General features: G+C 43.5%; 3 protein-coding genes across 3 annotated transcripts; 2 read left to right on the top strand and 1 right to left on the bottom strand.

Annotated features, from left to right (window-relative positions):
- Positions 1–5,085: 5,085 nt before the first annotated feature.
- On the bottom strand, positions 5,086–5,869 carry LOC133910588 (uncharacterized). The gene is made up of 2 exons (XM_062352933.1): positions 5,610–5,869; positions 5,086–5,527 (listed from the first exon to the last, which is right to left on the bottom strand). Exons 1-2 carry the CDS (start codon positions 5,867–5,869, stop codon positions 5,086–5,088), a joined length of 702 nt encoding a protein of 233 aa, XP_062208917.1.
- Positions 5,870–6,562: 693 nt separating this feature from the next.
- On the top strand, positions 6,563–9,445 carry LOC133912608 (uncharacterized). Its single transcript, XM_062355441.1, has 2 exons — positions 6,563–6,843; positions 9,120–9,445. Exons 1-2 carry the CDS (start codon positions 6,727–6,729, stop codon positions 9,252–9,254), a joined length of 252 nt encoding a protein of 83 aa, XP_062211425.1. The 5' UTR covers positions 6,563–6,726; the 3' UTR covers positions 9,255–9,445.
- Positions 9,446–12,021: 2,576 nt separating this feature from the next.
- Positions 12,022–16,968, top strand: LOC133912607 (formin-like protein 5). Its single transcript, XM_062355440.1, has 7 exons — positions 12,022–12,326; positions 12,423–12,498; positions 13,044–14,417; positions 15,148–15,345; positions 15,447–15,598; positions 16,070–16,576; positions 16,668–16,968. The coding sequence occupies exons 3-6, from the start codon at positions 13,049–13,051 to the stop codon at positions 16,529–16,531; spliced, it is 2,181 nt and encodes a 726-aa protein (XP_062211424.1). The 5' UTR covers positions 12,022–12,326; positions 12,423–12,498; positions 13,044–13,048; the 3' UTR covers positions 16,532–16,576; positions 16,668–16,968.
- Positions 16,969–17,001: the final 33 nt, after the last annotated feature.

Below are 17,001 nucleotides of genomic sequence, written 5' to 3'. Positions count from 1 at the left end.
CTAATGTATAGGACATTCTTGAAATAACACATCTATATGAGTCTAACTGTCGGTCATACAGTTTATGAGACTTGGGTGATCTCTAATAAACTCATAAAGAAACCACGAAGTATGACTTATATGCTCTATCCGTGGGGTAGCCTACTAGCAGTCAAATATAAGTTGTCTTCAAGTGAAACTTATTTGCACAAGACTTGCAATTCAAGACTTAGTCCATTATCCAAGTTGTGAATGAGTGTAGCTTGATTTCTATGTGGATGTTCAACTTAATAGTCTCCATTGAAACACTAGTATATCCAACAGTATTGAGAAAAAGGCAAATTTTCGTGGAACTTTGAGATTTGGTGGGGGATTGTTAGAGTATATGGGGTTAGCACATTATATTTGTATAATTAAATCTTAAAGGTCCAACCATGTGAGAGAGATGTATTTCTTTAGTCCCACCTCACTAGTGGATGTGGATGGAGACCAACTTAAAAGGGTTTCTCTCCTCCATCCACTTAGCAAGTATGGATGAGAGGACCACGCGCGCACTTACTCGCCTCCCTGGGCCGGGTCATAGCCAAGGCGGGAGCAGTGGCCACAGGCGCATGACACCTGTGTGAATGGTTCATTGAAATCGGGTCTAGTTGCTTGCACAGGTCCTACTTCCTTTTGTAGTTTTATTCCTTTTTACTGTATAGGCAAACAGATAAATATATGAAAATTGTGTCGGTTAAGACTCTGATCGTGACGGTATAACCATCTCCGATCGTTGTGCATCTCAACCGTGCGACTCTCCCTCTATGTATATATGTCAACTGCTGCACAAAATAGAGACGCGAGTTGGATTTTCGCAATTAGGGCTTTGCAAATTTCTTTCTGCTGCGTTGTCGCACGTAGACTACTTCATCCCGTTGCGCCGGCATGCACCGACGAATGGGAGATCAGGTCTCCAGAACTCGTCGCTCCTAGGATCCTGCACCGAGAGAGGACGAATAAGGTTTTTGGGAAGCGCTCATCGCGACTGCTCACGATATAGTTCCTCTACATCATCGTGTGCTACTTTGTCTACATTGCCACCATCATTGATGTCTGCTACATTGAGATCAACTTCGACTACTTCGTCTTCGTCATCGCCTACTACATCGACATCATGGGGGCTTTTGCATCTCATGTCGCCATCGGGTACATACACTGCAATCCTACTTGAGTGTTTAATCCTACTCAGCTTCGACGGAGGGGCTTAGGTGATGGCGGCTTCACCTTCGTCGACTTGTACGTTGACGTGAGGGGCTTTGGCCACGACTTCTTTGACTCCATCGACTACAATTACGTCAATTAGAGGGGCTTCGGCCACGTCGTCTACGCCTCCGTCGACTATGACTACGTCGACGAGAGGTGTTTTGGCCACATCGACTACACCTCCATCGACTCCAACTACGTCGACTTGAGGGGCTTCGGCCGAGACTACTTCGACTCCGTTGACTTTGACTACGTCGACCAGAGGAGCTTCGGCCTTGACAAGTACGACTATATCATGATGACTTTGCCCACGCCAACTTCGACTATGTCGACCATGTGGCATCTTTCACCACTCATGAACACCGGTCAAGAGGGGCTACGAGGTTACCCGGGTTAAAATCTCGTCCTGGGTCCCAAGAGTTTGGCCGGTGCACGTGAGTAGGAGCATGAACATCATTAACTACGGCGAACCATGACAACAGCCTTCGACATCTGAGCCATGGCAGCAGCCTTTGGCCTCTACTTTGTCAACAAAGTTGAAGCCGTGTCTGCTGAGGCCTCGGCAATAGCCTTCGTCAAGCACTAAAATCTTCAGCCTTCGCTGAACATGACAAAGATGTACCTTCGACTTCGGCTCTGGAGAAAGATCTACCTCCGCTGAAGACCCCCTTCGTCGAGTGAGACGAGGCGTATATATAAGAATGTATCTAGTTCTAGTAGTCATGTAAAGAAAAAATAGTACCATGTACGTGCTCTTTTCTCCATACCCTTTTTTCCCACTAGGTTTTTGGGATGGAGTTTGTAGCGAGACGTACATTATAACCATGAGTCCGAGCCTTTTTCTAGTAGATGTTCACCTCGCTATCCCATTGAAGCTTACAGCTAAAGAGCTACTGTTGGGGGAAAGACTCAGGCCTACAAAGAAGCCTATGTAATAAAGAAGCACATATAAAGACCTAAGGGTCTACTTGTAATATTTATTTCTCACTAGAGAGGAAATTCTATCTCTCCCCCTCACCTATATAAATAACCCAAGAGATCAAGAGAGACAGATTCCTCCTATCTTTACTAAAATGAACCTCATTGGTTCTGTAGCGGGAAATTATTCCAACAATAGCTTCAAGTGGCATGTATATTCATAATTTGTTAAGATATTTATCGAATATGTGTACAAGAGTCAGTTATATATAGACCTGAGTTTATATATCGCCGCCACCACAAGAGCTTATAGGCATAGTTGCGGGGCATATAAGTAGCTGCACAACTAGAGGCCACTATTGAAGAGGCCAATGGCATAGAAACAGCGGCACGAAAAAAAGATTAGAGTCACAGAAGATGCAAATGAGAACGAAAGAGAACGTTGTTGGAGGCTTATTACTTTGTTTGGAGTTGCGTGCTTTAGACCGACTCCAACAGAGGTCGTTTCCGCGCCGCAAAGAACTGTAGCGTCAGTTTTACAACCGAAGTCGGCCGCAAGCGACTCCAACAGACGCGGTATCGAGTGGAACAGGGATGCGGGGAGGTGCGCGGCGTCGGCAAAGTTACGGAGCGATGCGGTGTCCTCATCCCTGTGCGCGAGCGGAGTGGAGAAGTGGCGGTTGCTCCCATGGAGCGACGGAAGTGGAGCTGGCAAGCCCTTGCGGCGGTGTCGGGCGGCTTCGGACTCCAGTGGAAGCGAGCACCATCCGGGTACCCGGGAGACTCCGCATCGTCCCTCGCGGCGGACGACCGGTGCAACGCAGATCCGGCGACGACGCTGGAATCTTCCCCACCGTCCGTGTGCTCGGCGGCAGTAGTCGGAGCGAGGTCGTCACCAAGCTTGTGGTACGTACTCCAGTCTCAGATCCATGTATGGGTGTGGTCGACGGCCGGAGCGTGGGCTGCTCGGCGGCGGGACTGATTAAGGGATTGGTTGCTTTGTGAGCGTGGGCTGCTCGCCGGCCGGAGTGACTTAGCGATTTGGCATCCTAGATCCATGTAGTTGGTAGTGTATGCCCAAATGTCTGTTCCGGCTTCAAGAACCAGAGATTGAGATTTTGGTTTGATAGGAATGAGCCTTATTTATTTGGTAGATCTACAATTATCAGTGCATGATGCTTGTTGAATATCCAATCTTTGAGCTGAAATATAGTTCCTCAGTGGGTTGTCAAATGGATTGTCAATTAGTGTGGAGTTGGGGTTCGAAGGAATGTGATGAACTAGTTGACAAAATTGTGGCAAGGTGATTGTACCAGCTTGTAGTCTATGTGAGTGCAGCTTGTAGGTTTGCAAAACATGAAAAAAACTATGACTGAATGTTGTAGGGTAACCTAGGTGCATAGAGTTTGATAACAGGAATGTAGGCATGAACTTTGCTGAGGCCTGTAGGTACTGAACAATCTACTCTCGAATTGAATGTATGTGTATATGAACAATGTGTTTAATTGCAGCAAATGTTTAGATAGTTGGCATGGCTATGGTCTTTGTATGCCTATATTTTCAGGAGATGCATCTCTGTCCAATACAATGTAGGATTCTTTTCTGGCACAGTTGTTTTGATAGGATTGTTGTATGCCACTTCGACTGAATCAGCACCAACTGAACCTAGATGTCCATGATCAATGTATTCAAATCATGCTGCAGTGTTTGTTTAGTTTGTAGGAATTGCAATTGAGCTTTGTATGGCTGTAATATTGAGCTATGGTCTTTGTATGGCTGGTAGGATTGCTTGTCGGCAAAGTTTGGGTCCATAGGAATGTTGTTTGCCTAGGAGGGAAATTGTGCCAGTTGCTGTAATGTAGATGTGTGTACACGGTTTGGTTATGATAGGAAGTTGTAATGCATTGGAAGATCAATATAGTTGCCACATTGTGTTAGGTCATGAACTGGATGCCCTTAATTGTGTACATGTTTGAAGCAAATTTGGTTATGTAGAGGAAGCAATATGGTTCCTTCTTCCTAGGATGATAAACTGTCGTGTTTACCTGTTACCTTTAGTGGGGGATCGGGTTTTTGCAAATAAGCCGGCAAATTAGTTGCTCATCAACCTGTACTGATCTTTGACAACGACATGTACATAACATATCCTTGGTTTCCAGTGAATATTAGTTTCTCAGTTTAGGCATCCCTGTCCTTGGTTGTAGATGGACGCTGCTTTGCTTGCCGCTCTTGTCTCAAAAATGCAGGACCATGTCCAACAAATGGCAGCCGAGTTGAAGAACATGGTGAAGGACAATTTGAGTACGGAGAACACCCCCGCTGATGTAGACCTGAACCGAGCTCTGCTTCAGGTAGACAACATTGCGGGGGACTTGGAGCAGCTCGTCTTCCAAGTTGAAGATGCGTTGCGGACCGGAGGCGAGGGCAAACAAGTCTTGCAGGGCTGTAATGTAGAAGATGAAGGGTCCGGTTCACAGGACGTTGATGACGATGACGTTGTTCCTGTGGATTGGAGCCCCAATGACCTTCTGTGCGGAGATTCAGTGGAGTCCATGTCCGTAGAATCCGATAGGTCTTGGCGTCTTCAGTGAAGTGCATCATGTATTCTGTTGTAGGGTATGTGGTAAAGCATTGTGGAGTGTAGTGGCCGAACTAGTTGGTGGTTTGTACTCCGATACTCGAATCTAATGTTGGTTAACTTTGAATGGGTACTGTCTTTGTGAACTAATGGGCTGGGTTCTTGTATTTCATCGCGTTTGTCACGCATTGCAGGGACACTATGGAGTACGCCCCATTTCTTCGGGGTGACGAAGATGAGATTCCTTAGGATGATGTTGTGCTGCCCACCCAGGATGACATCTTCGGGACCCAACCTCCTTTGGCACAAGAGTAGCAACCGGAAAGATAAGGAGATTTACCAGCTACAGGTGGTCATGGAAGCAGTTACACGGCCTCTAGAATTATATTCGGTGCATTGACATGGCCCCTGAAAGAACCGGACCATGCCGTGGGACAGTTCTTCCACTTCCAATGCATGCAATCAATGCTTCCAAGCATCCCGGGGAACCCTCGGCGCTGGTTCATATCCAGCAATAGAGCAATGTCCTCCTCGTTCGGAGCACGGAGGTACTCGTCACCGAACACCTCGACAATAGCACGCACGAACCGCCTCATGCTCTCAATGATGGTGCTCTCCCCTAGCCGAAGGCACTCGTCGAGAGAATCTGCAGGAGCATCATATGCTAACATACGGAAAGCTGTAGTTACTTTTTGCAAGGATGGCAGCCCAAGCTCTCCTGCAGCGTTCCTCCTTTGCTGGAACCACAGGTCATGGTCCTCAACCTCCTTCACAATCTTGTAGTAGAGGTCATGTTTCATCCTGAACCTGCACGACAACCGACCATTACTACTTCACACATCGTAGATACGTACCACTTTGAAACGGAAACCCCAATGTACAATGTTACCTGTGATGAAATATGTAGTCGGGGTACACCGAGGATTCTGCAAAGTAGTCGTTGTACAACCGATTGTGGCCCTCCATCCGATTCCTGTGTATGCGCCGGTGGCCGGGGATGGACTCGCCCCACGGCCCTCTGCGAGAAGCTTCGACGTTCGCATGCCATACGGTAAGAGTCGCTAGGACCAAATTGTCTTCCTCATCGGAAGAATCATTGGACAAACATAGCTCTCTCATGTACTGCTTCCAGGCTGCACGATGATCCATTTCGTGGCTTGCAAATGAGAGGTCCTCTTCCTCCTATATATAGTGTCTGGCCGAACCTTCCAAAGGAAGACACTACTTAGCCTTCCCCTACAAGCCACTACTTCGAAGGCTTCAGCCGCAAGCTGGCTTCTTCCTTGCTTTGCAAGCTTTCTTCTAGTGCAAGATATCACAATTGAATGTCAGCATAGTGCTATTTTACGGGTCTAAAATTGTAAATATCGAAAAAATGCCGACCACATTTACATATACACCATGACAAATTAAATTATTTCGTAACAATAACGTTAGACCGTAGCAGAACCAGTGAAACGGGATGGTGCGACGACGGTTATGTCGGTTGGACGTAAAATATTATAATATAGGAAAGAGAAGATATATGATGAAATAAGGAGATTCTGTTGGAGATGAAGGAAATGAGAGATGCTGCAATAGTGATAGAGGATGCTGTAATAGTATTTTAGAGGATAAAATTTTAAAGATTCTGTTGAAGATGCCTTTAGCGCGGCAATATTACAAGTGCTTGCTTTGTTTGAGAAGGTGTGGCAAAATTATAAGAAGAGGATTAACTATATTGCAGCACCATGCCACTACTTAGCAATGGCGATGTAAATCCAACGTGAATACTAAATTGCAAGTGAAGCATACTAAATTGCGGTGACGATCAAATTACGCGAAGAGCCGAAAGGCACATGCGCAAAACAGTCCCGTTTTCCAAGTAGTAAACGTACAGAATAGAGCGGGTTCGGGTTTGATTTGATCAAGCGCGCCCGGCACACTTTCAACCCGATCCGTTTTATATTCAGTTTCTCCGTATCCAAGTCGCCACCCTTTTCCCCAGAATTTCGCAGATTTTCGCGATGGGAGCAGAAGCCGAGGGTATTCCGCCGCCGCAGCGCGCCGCCGGCGAGCCAGGAACTGCGGCGAGGGTGCAGCCAATCACCGCAGCGCAGTTCCTCTCCTGGAAGCAGCGCAAGGTCCTTTCTTCCCCTTTCCCCCAACTAGAAAGTTTGTCTAAACTCTAACGCGCGCCATCAATTTAGGGCTGCGATTTTCTTGCTTCGTTGTAATTCCCAGTCCATTAAGCGAGTATCTAATTGTAAAGGTGTGTGCTTTCGGGGTTTTCCCTTTGCTAAGCTGTGTAACTATTGGTGATTTGTATAGCTCATCTCTGGATTCAATTGTTGGCAGTGAAGATGTGAGTTTTGTACCCCTTTTTTTATGTTGCTGTTGTCTAGCTACACTTAGCTCCTTCTTGTCCTAAATTTAACTTGTTAGTCTTTACAGTGGCACTTAGAGTAAGATTCAGAATTGGATTTATGGGTTGGGGATTCTTGGCATATTGTTGTCATTGATTGGATGTTATGCCTTTTCCATCATGATGAACTCGATCGTCTAGATGGCTTGGTGCAAAATTATAACATTTGGAGTTCATAGTCAATGGATTATCGTCTTCCTGGCAACTATTTTTTTCTATAGTAATTTGATCCTCTTTATCCATTTTTTTGGGCTAGGGCTATATATCAACTTTTGGCAAAATGTTGCAACAGTTTTGAGCTTTGAATTATCTTGTTGACTTAGAATTCGGAAATTTACAGAATGTTGTTAAATTGTAGCTTTGTCATAAGATTCTTATCTATTGCCTAGGGCATTATTATGGATCTGTCATTGGTTGTGCTTTTGGATTATTGATTGGCATTCTTAGAGAACAGTAGTGCTCTAATTTGTGCTTTTTTGCACATTAGATTGTCATGCATAGTTACTTGTGAAGTTATGACATATATTCTGTTTGTTGATGAATACCATTTACTTCCTACAGTAAAAGGTACAGTCACACGCTATCGACAACTGATTTCTAGCTAATATGTATTTTTCAAGACAAATCTACACATATCAGACAGATGTATTTTCCAAGACAAATATACACAAATTGAAAACTCAGAAAGATATTGATAGCCAAAATTTAAAATGTTGACGGTGGACATTTCAAGATGTCACATAATTGTTTACAGGAGGTGTTCAGGTTCAGGGAGAACTGCATTGCTCAGCTCTTTTCTTTTACTGGTAGACTTCCCTGTTTGATGATTATGTTATTCGAAAGTTTGCATTGCATCTTATATTCTGTTCTTTGATACATAAAAAGCTTTTCTTAAAATTTGCAATGACTATAAGTTGTTTTTTAGTTTCAGCTTGTGGATGCATTCTTGAGATTATTTTTTTATCCTACTTAATCAAGGAAGCTGTATTATATTTTAGTATTTTACACTTGTGCCCTCATGATTATGAAATTTGAGTAACTTGAAGTGTTTCTCATTTACAATACTATGGCTGTGGTTCTATTATCTTTGAAAAGCCAAAAAACATGTTACGACGGTTATTGTTAGCTGTTGGGATGAGATTATAATAGTACCACATTGCCCTTGTTTTGTTCTATTTATAATAATAACTTTGGTAAAAAAAATTGTAATAATAAGTTTGTTAAAAGAAAATGGTGTATGTAGTATGAACTGCAATAGACAGTAAGTTTATTAGGCATGTGGGTATGTGGTCATCTCATCTCATGTCAAACTTCCCAGGAATGACATCCTGAACGTTTGACGGTAGTTGTGTCATCTTTGATTATTACTTCATTTTCATGTGTTTGTGAGTTTCTCTATGACACATCTGTGTTTAACCTAGTAAGCTTATTCATATGGTAAAGATACACGAATCTTTGTTTGACTGTGCTTGGGAAAGCTGGTTTTAAAAATGACAATTTATTTGAATCTATCTTGAGAAAATAATCTCGTGTCGTTTGACTAATTCATGTTTCCACTATGCTATTTGTAGTCTTTTCAATGTAATGTCGATCTCCAGTACTCCCATACTCCATACATGTATATGGTATCCCAGACTCTAGGATACTCTGAATAGCATATTGAGAGATTCTTGTGAAGTAGGTGCTTAGTGATTCGACCAAAATACTTGATAGATCATGTTAAGTGTATGAAATCATGTAAATGCTGATACCTATTTTTTATCAGGAGCCTGTGCTGATTTTTCCAATCTAGTAAGGCAGGGCCATCATGGCCAAGACTTGGTTATCCAATCTAGTAATTTCTGTGTTTGTTCAGCATGAGGAACTGTGACTAGTGGAACAGTGGAAGCTGTGATTCCACGATTGGTTTATCAATACCAGTGAAGCCAATATTTTTTTTTCCTTGGGAAAGAAGACAAGTTAATTTGACAGCATATTTGTTTCTTTACACTTCAGGATGCAGAGGAAGCTGCAAGGAAAGCTGAAGCAGCTCAGAAGCGCGCCGCAGACATAGCTTCAGGAGCGGTGCCAATGAATGGCCGAGAGCTGTTCCGGCATGAGCCCTGGGTGTTTGACAATAACATTTACTAGAATCAATAAATCAAACCTCCAGAAGCGCACGGGCCTCGTTCGTGGTGAAATCGACCAGGGAGATTCCGCGAACCCTTTGAGCTTTGTTTGATGGAATATGTAAAACACTATATTTGTTACTGTTAACTCAAAAAGAGAAGGTGATAGATTTACCATGGTCTTGCTTTATATGAACTGTCGTCTTTAGAATCTCCCGGGAGGCATTCGGTTCCCACAAAATGCTGCATGTGTATCCCTGCGTGCTGTAAACTGCGTCTGTTTGTGACAAGTTGACAAGAAAAATGTTTCTTCACCTAGGCCGTGGTACAAGTATATCCGCGGTTTGTTGTGAATTGTGATTGTGGCCATCTCCAGTGGTAACCTGCTAGATAGCTCCTGACTGACGTTGGCCGGTCAGCTCGATGATCCCCATGTCAAAATGTTTGCGGCAACCAAGCCGGAGTTGCAGCATCCCTTGTTGGACGCAAGACAACTTTGTTCCCCGCTTGGCCGCTTCCCGGGCTGCGCTTGCACACCCCAAAGCGTCGGCGGTTGCGGCGGCAGTGGCAAGTGAGTGCACAACAGCGCGCCGGGGATGGGCAGCGATTGAGGAGGGGTTGCTCGCGATGGTGGTGGTGGGTGCGTGGTGGCGCAGGCACACCGAGCTCTTCGTCCTCCACGCGCGCAACACATGCTCGATGAAATGCCTCAACAATGTCTTTCCTTGGAGGAATAGGATGGACCCTCGTCAAATGGTGGCAGGAAGAGCTTCCGGTGGGAAATACGCATAAGAAACAACTCCCTCCCACCACATTGGCACAACACAGAAGACGAAGAAAGAATCCCGAGTTGAGACCCGGCGTTGACACCTCTTCTCCCTTCTGAGTCTTACAATACATTGCAAGGAGACGATGATTCGTGCTCAAATCCATCTGTTTGGAACCCGTCATCTGGGCGGAATTGGTTTTTTATTCTTGACCCGGTCTGTTTGGCTCCACTATGGATTTGATAAGTGAAAATCCAACTCTTTCCAAAGCTTCAAACAGAGGCCTGCTTCAGATTCCTGGGCTGAAAAAATGTAATCGGCTCTAGCTAGCTGAGTTAGTTTTCCTTTTTTTTCGTTTTTTTTTCTGCGGAAGGGGTAGAAGCCCTTGGATGTATAAGCATTAAAAAAATCAAACTTCGTAAATTTTGATCAACAATCAGTTAAATTATTAGCATATTTTGTGCACAAAAGATGTATCAATATATTCGTATTAGATGATGATGTGCTCACAGACATGAGCAAGCTTTAGGGCCATCTCACTTGTTATCGTCTTTTCATTACTGGGAATCCACTGGTTAATGTTTGCTAACTTTTATATTATTTGGGCCATGTCTATAGTTGCTGGTTTGCGATGAATATGGCTATTGGAGAGTCATGATTTATTTATGCGTTTACTTTTAATTTGTTACAATGCTTTTATCAAATCCAGTTGCACGTTATGTCTCATTCTTATTGTAAATAAATTGCGGCTTTCTGCTAAAATAAACTTGTGGAGCTATCCATTGAACATCCATGCATGTACTAAAAATTTGAGAAATACTAAAAGTCTTGCTGAGTACATGATGATGCAGCACCTCGCGATGTTAGGTAGTGTTTAGTTCGTGAGACGGGATATATAGATGAAAAGTAGTGAGATGAAATATTTCAGAATTATAGAATATTCTTCAAAGATTCGAGACGGAACTGTTTAAAAAAAAATAGAACGCAGTCATCCTACTTCGAACGTGACATTGACAGTAGGTTTGAGGTACTAAAATAAACTTGTTACATCTCACCCACTAATCAAATATCTATATATGAATAAAATCATCTTATCCTTAAATATATAAATAAAATCATCTCATCCCACTTCACTCTTCAATCAAACACTACCTTAATTACCTCACAAGTCACGAGAACTATTATGGTTTTCCTTCCTACGTGTAATCAAGTCGATCACCTTTTATGGTGTGCCGAGGCACACTAGCTGGATGCTATCTCTATTTTAAACTGCTCTTGCTAAACTCTGTAAATTATATTATACTAGTCATTGGGTCCGTCCATATGTGGGTGTCAGCTAGGAGCTGCGGGAGACAGCCGACCTGCATGACGCGTAGCGCGCTAGGCAAGCGGGGGCCCGAGCCAGAGGCAAAACGCGGGAGCAGGATTTTCGGGAGCGAAACACATGCGAGTGGAATAGTAGAGATTGAGTGGTACGAGATATGTAATTTCTGCAAAGTTTAGAATAATTCGCCGAACTTAAGGTAGGACGTCCTAACTGATACGAGAATCACTACGTATTTTTTAAGTAAAAATAATACTTGGATGTTGTAACAAGAAATTGTATTGATGTTTGTCAATCCTATAACAGTGCATACTTGTCACTGATAATTGGACAAGTAAATCAAACATAGTATGATTCTGGGTTCCAAAATTCAGGACATATTTTTTGGCGAAGGTGGGAAGCCTAAATCGCATCTGTCACCCTCCGATCCAACGTACTGAATTGATGGCCGGTACAGAATACGTTCCCTATGCATCAAAAAGGAAAAAAAATCCGCACTATTCTTTTGCATCCATAGGGTTCTACATGGCAATACATACAAACCTTAAAAAGAACATAGCTCGACACGTGCGAGAGGTAATGCGTCTCCTAATCACGAAAGCGTAGTTCTCATTCCCATCCAAGTTGGAAGGCGGCCTTCCATGGGGGCCCCGCGTGCCAGTGGCATGAGCCCCCGCCGCAACCAAAGATCCAACCCCTCCCCCTCCCCCTGCGCCGCAACCAAACCGCATCATCCTCTCCTGCTGGCCTCGCCTTGGCCGCACACGAACCGCGCCGCGTCCCAAACCCTAGCGCTCGAACACAGCCGTGGGGGAGGCGAGCAGCTCCCAACCCCCCGATAATCTCGCCTGATTCTCCTTCCACTCCCCTCGAATCTAGCCTCCCATCTTCCCCTCCGCCATCCATCTGTATTTCTTTCGAGATTTTTTTTTGGGAATTTTGTTGGTGCTCTTTTGGTTGTTTATTTCAGGAGCGCGTGACCTCGGAGGATTCGCGGCGGCCGGTGCGTGGAATCGACTCTTTCCCTCGCGTGTTTTGCGATTTTTTTTGGTAGGTTTTGTTGTGGTTCGGTTTTGATCTGACGGGTGCGTGATTCTAGGGCTAGGGTTTTGGCGTCTCGGTGAAGGGTGGTGCGCCGTCTGTCCCGTGGGGTCTCTCGGCGCAAGGATTGTCAGGTTAGCGCTACTCCAGTGCCCTTCTATTTTACTCTCCGCGTATTAGCGCGATTTGTGAGATGGTGATGGATTTAGAGTGGTGTACGGTCAGGTCTGCGATATGTGGATGGATTCTTTGATTTCTTTAACTTATGTGGTTTCCTCATGGAATTATACGTTAATGAGATGGTTTTGGTGCCCCTTATAGTGAAATATCTTGCTGTTAGAATCCGTTATCTAACTTTTATAATTTCTCTCTGCTTTGTTGCGGCTGACAGTTGCGTCCTATTATTATGTATTATGACCATTGTTTTGTTTAATAAATATCAGAAGGCAAGAACGTTCTCGCTGTTATGGAATGAATAGTTATGTTTCCTCAAGACACATTGTCAAGATCTTGTTTTTTTGCTAGGGCCTTACCTTAGCGTATGTTCAACTGTAAAATTAATTGAGGGCTAGCAACCCATTAATTATAGAGAGTTCTATAGTGCCCTTACTGTTTAGTGCTCCACGAGAAGCAATTCTATTACTGAGACTTTGATTTCATTGTTTTCTTTTGTTGGCAGTTAAAATGTCATCATATCCTGTGCTAAACAACCGACCGATTGATCAGTGGAGAGTTACTGATCTGAAGGATGAACTCCGTAAGAGGAGGCTCCCTGTTAAAGGTTTGAAAGATGAACTTGTGAGGCGCCTCTTTGACTCCATTCAGAGTGAGGAACCAGCTGACGAAGCTGCTGAAGATTTGGGGGCGAATGTAGCTGATGATCAGCTGCCTGAAGAAAATGTTCCTCAGGAAACTACAGTTACTATCACAGAAGTTAGTCAGGAAACTGTGGTTCATGTGACTCAGCAAGTTGAAGTTCCTCTCACTGAAGTTAATCAGGGATTCACGATTTCTGCTGTTGGAGGGGTCCCCAGTGTTGATGTTGAAGCTTCCTTAAGTGAGACCGCAACAGCCAAAGGAGAAGTACTGGAATCAATTGCTGGAGAAAATTCGGCATTTCAGGAATTACAACCGCATGCAGAAAGCAATGTTGAGCCCGTTCTCGAGAAGACCTCAGAGGTTCACACCAATGAGACAATCATTGTCAATGATGTGATCAGTACTGATGTGAAGTCGGACCTGACCCCTTCTGAAATCAAGTCTGATGTCACTGAAGCAAGCAAAATTCAAAAACAGGATTCAGCATCAGCACCTGTGGATGCCTTCACATCAGATGCTGATCCTATGGATACTGATGTTGTCGCTGCTGCACCAATAAGCAATGATGGAGAGAAATCGGCACCTAACAATGATTTGGGTGGCAATTCTTCAATGTATGATGAAGAGTGCAAAAATTCTAAGCTCGTGAACGAGGACTGCAAGATCATCCTATCGAAACCAAATAATCAGGTACCTGAGGTTAGCCCAGATTTAGGGTCTCAAATTAAGTGTGACTCGATTTCTAGTGATGATATATCAACTAACAAAAAGAATAATATAGAAGATAACATGAATGCTAATAATTTTGATTTAGAACTAGAGGTTAAGCCGGAGATGGTCAAACCATCATCTGGCATTTCTTCCTTAGGTGGAGATTTGCAGCCACTGGATGATGACAACGAGCTGGTTAAGAACCAGTCATCTTTGGAAGACATAGATTCCACAGCTAATGTGGGCTCATACAAGAAAGATAGTCCTGAGGTTGGTTCTCCAGAGAAATTAAATTTAGACAGGAGTTCAGGTGATGAGTCAATGGATGAGGATGTCATGGAGGTTAAGCAAGTTGAGTCCAATATGAAATCTGATGATCTCATGGGAAAGACTGAGCTTAGTTCAGAAGATGTGAAAGAGGTGACCCTCCCTGCTTCTGTTGTTGAGGCTTCCTCTGTTGATACCAAGGAAGTTATAGCTGAAGAGAAGCCAGCAGCTTCAGCAGAAAAGAGGAAACTTGAAGGTTTGTTTTTTCTCTTTTACAATTCCCTTCTACTTTGTTCAATCGTGAAGTATCTTTAAAATATCTTCCAGTCTTTTATTCTGCCTCGAGTGCCTTCAACACATATTTCTTGTGCATACATTATATTTCTGGCATAAAGTTCTCAACTTGAGTCATACGATCCTTGCAATTCTGACCGCGTACAAATTTTGCACATGTATTTATACCGGCTTGGTGACCTTGCTTTGATTTGCAGTGGCTTTGCAGCCATGAGGAACCTTTATGCTTCCATTGGAGGTTTTAAGCTATACTTTGTTGGACACCATCAGATCCTCTGCTAGGAAAAAGCTTATTTCCAAATTTACTTTTTTTGCAAGCACATTCCTTTTCTCTAGGAGGAATTTGGTATTACTTAAACACATTTTCCTTTCAGTACTCTTGTTAAATTCTCCAATTAAAGCCTTCAAAGACAGATAATTTGATCTACTTGTATAGCTTGCATCAAACTTAAGTTATTGTAGTGTTTGTATTTCTTTTCCTTGTTACTTTAATCTTTTTATCATCCTTCATAAGTTTTGCTTTGTGCATGCAATGTAATGAGCATATGATCAATTGGTCATCGTTTTACCTAAAGTTTGGATATAGTCATTGAATTTGCAAGTGAAGTAGTGATCCCATAATCATTTGGTGATTGTCGAATTAAATGTACAAGGTCTCCAAGTTATGTTTTAACTCCTGGTTGAATACACAGCTGAAGAAACTGTTGCAAGCACTGAACCGATCAAACGACTGCGCCGATGGACTGCAGACAGTGGCAAAGTTCCAGAGAGACAAACATTAAATCAAACTGGTTCTGATGCTCCTAAGGATGTTTTTCAACCTGCTTTAAAACGTTCTTTTGGGAGGTCTGATTCAATGGCTAGTGGAGATTCTCCGAAGGAGCGGATTGGTGAGTCCTTGGCTCCTTGCTGATCCTCTGTTCCCATGTCTATTTGCTTCATCAATAAATATCTGTGAACCTAATATTTTTTCTTTGCTTTTGTGTTCCAGTGCCACCGACCCAGAAACCTGCAACAACTTCCTTGAGAATTGACCGATTTGTACGCCCATTTACTCTGAAAGCTGTGCAAGAGCTTCTTGGTAAAACTGGATCAGTGCAGACCTTCTGGATGGATCATATCAAGACCCATTGCTATGTTACAGTATGTTCTCTTTGCAGTTCCAAGATTGTGCTCTTATCTTTGTTGCTTATTGAGTCATCTTGAAATGCAAAACAACACTCATCAACCTCATTTATGCAACATTGCCAAAATAGATTCAGCATGCATAGGGTGAATAATATTTTTAACTCCATTCAAGCCAATGATGTGCAATAAGTAATAAATTATGCTAAGCATATTTTGACGAATCAGTTCATTGTTGCCATCAAGATCCTGATCCTGGACTACTTGCATTTTAGTCTGGCCTTAGTGAATCAAAACTGTATTGATAACTAATTAGTCTCTTTTAGTTTTTGATGCACAATGCCAACAGCGAATGTGAGCATAAGAATGTAGTACTTCTAGCTGACTCATAGTTGAAAGCATTTCTTTTGTGATGTTTGTTTCTTTGTCTGTATAATCTGACTATATTGTTACCCTGACTTTGCCTCATTTTTCACTTCTAATTTGCAGTTCTCCTCGGTGGATGAAGCTGTGGCCACTAGGAATGCTGTCTACAACCTACAGTGGCCCCCAAACAATGGGAATCATTTGGTTGCTGAATTTGTTGATCCTCAAGAGGTGAAGCTCAAGGTTGAACCCCCTCCCCCGCCAGCAGCTCCTATTAGCCCAGCTGCTGCTTCAAGGACGCTTCCCGTTCAACAAGCTCAGGCTAATCAAAGTGTGCCGCGCCAGGCTGTTACACCAAGGGAGCAATTGCCACCACCGCCGCCCCTTGCTAAGCCCCCTACATCTGATCCAGGGTCAGCAAAGGAGATGCTTCCACCCACTCCCAAGAAGCCGGAACCTCCTGTTGTGACACTGGATGATCTCTTCAAGAAGACACAATCCTCTCCTAGGATTTACTATCTGCCTTTATCCGAAGAGGAGGTGGCAGCCAAGCTCGCCGCACAGGGCAAAGGCAAAAAGGAATAGGAGATATTAGCCTCCTTTTTTGTCGCTAGTCCGGGAGTTGTTGTGGTATGCATGTCTATGTTCTCTTTTGGTGTTCTACTAAAGTTTTTTTTTTATCAGAATAGTGGTGAGATCTCATTCTATTTTCCTCCTACAGGGACATGGCATGCTGTGGTCGTAAGCTGATAGGTGTCACTGCTGCAGTACATTTGAAATAACAGGCGTTGGTGACTGCTGTTCGATACTTGGCTGCAGAGAGTACTTGTAGGTTTATTATGTGAAAAAGACTAGTGTAGAAGCAGCAGCTTGTATTTCCTACAAATTTTTTTTACTTTGCCCATTTTGAGTTCAGGTGAGTGTAACTTGAGTTAACTTTGAGTGGCTGTGATACTTGCTTTAATTTAGCCGTTCAGGTACTGTTGAGATATTGGTTTTAACTTCATGCCTGTTCCTGTGTCCTTCGCCATGCCTCTCTGGAACCTCACGTTCCC

The sequence above is a fragment of the Phragmites australis genome, chromosome 3 (genome assembly GCF_958298935.1).
Source record: "Phragmites australis chromosome 3, lpPhrAust1.1, whole genome shotgun sequence".
Classification (NCBI taxonomy): domain Eukaryota; kingdom Viridiplantae; phylum Streptophyta; class Magnoliopsida; order Poales; family Poaceae; genus Phragmites; species Phragmites australis.
Note: the sequence above shows the minus strand (reverse complement) of the source record. Positions and strands in the feature narration are given on the sequence as shown.

Excerpts from the sequence above, each read along its gene's own strand:
- LOC133910588 (XM_062352933.1), bottom strand. The coding sequence starts at position 5,869 with ATGGATCATCGTGCAGCCTGGAAGCAGTACATGAGAGAGCTATGTTTG. Across the intron at positions 5,528-5,609 it reads GACTACATATTTCATCACAG|GTTCAGGATGAAACATGACC; the intron begins GTAACATTGTAC and ends GTTGTCGTGCAG.
- LOC133912608 (XM_062355441.1), top strand. The coding sequence starts at position 6,727 with ATGGGAGCAGAAGCCGAGGGTATTCCGCCGCCGCAGCGCGCCGCCGGC. Across the intron at positions 6,844-9,119 it reads TCTCCTGGAAGCAGCGCAAG|GATGCAGAGGAAGCTGCAAG; the intron begins GTCCTTTCTTCC and ends TTTACACTTCAG.
- LOC133912607 (XM_062355440.1), top strand. The coding sequence starts at position 13,049 with ATGTCATCATATCCTGTGCTAAACAACCGACCGATTGATCAGTGGAGA. Across the intron at positions 14,418-15,147 it reads AGAAAAGAGGAAACTTGAAG|CTGAAGAAACTGTTGCAAGC; the intron begins GTTTGTTTTTTC and ends TTGAATACACAG. Across the intron at positions 15,346-15,446 it reads TTCTCCGAAGGAGCGGATTG|TGCCACCGACCCAGAAACCT; the intron begins GTGAGTCCTTGG and ends TTTGTGTTCCAG.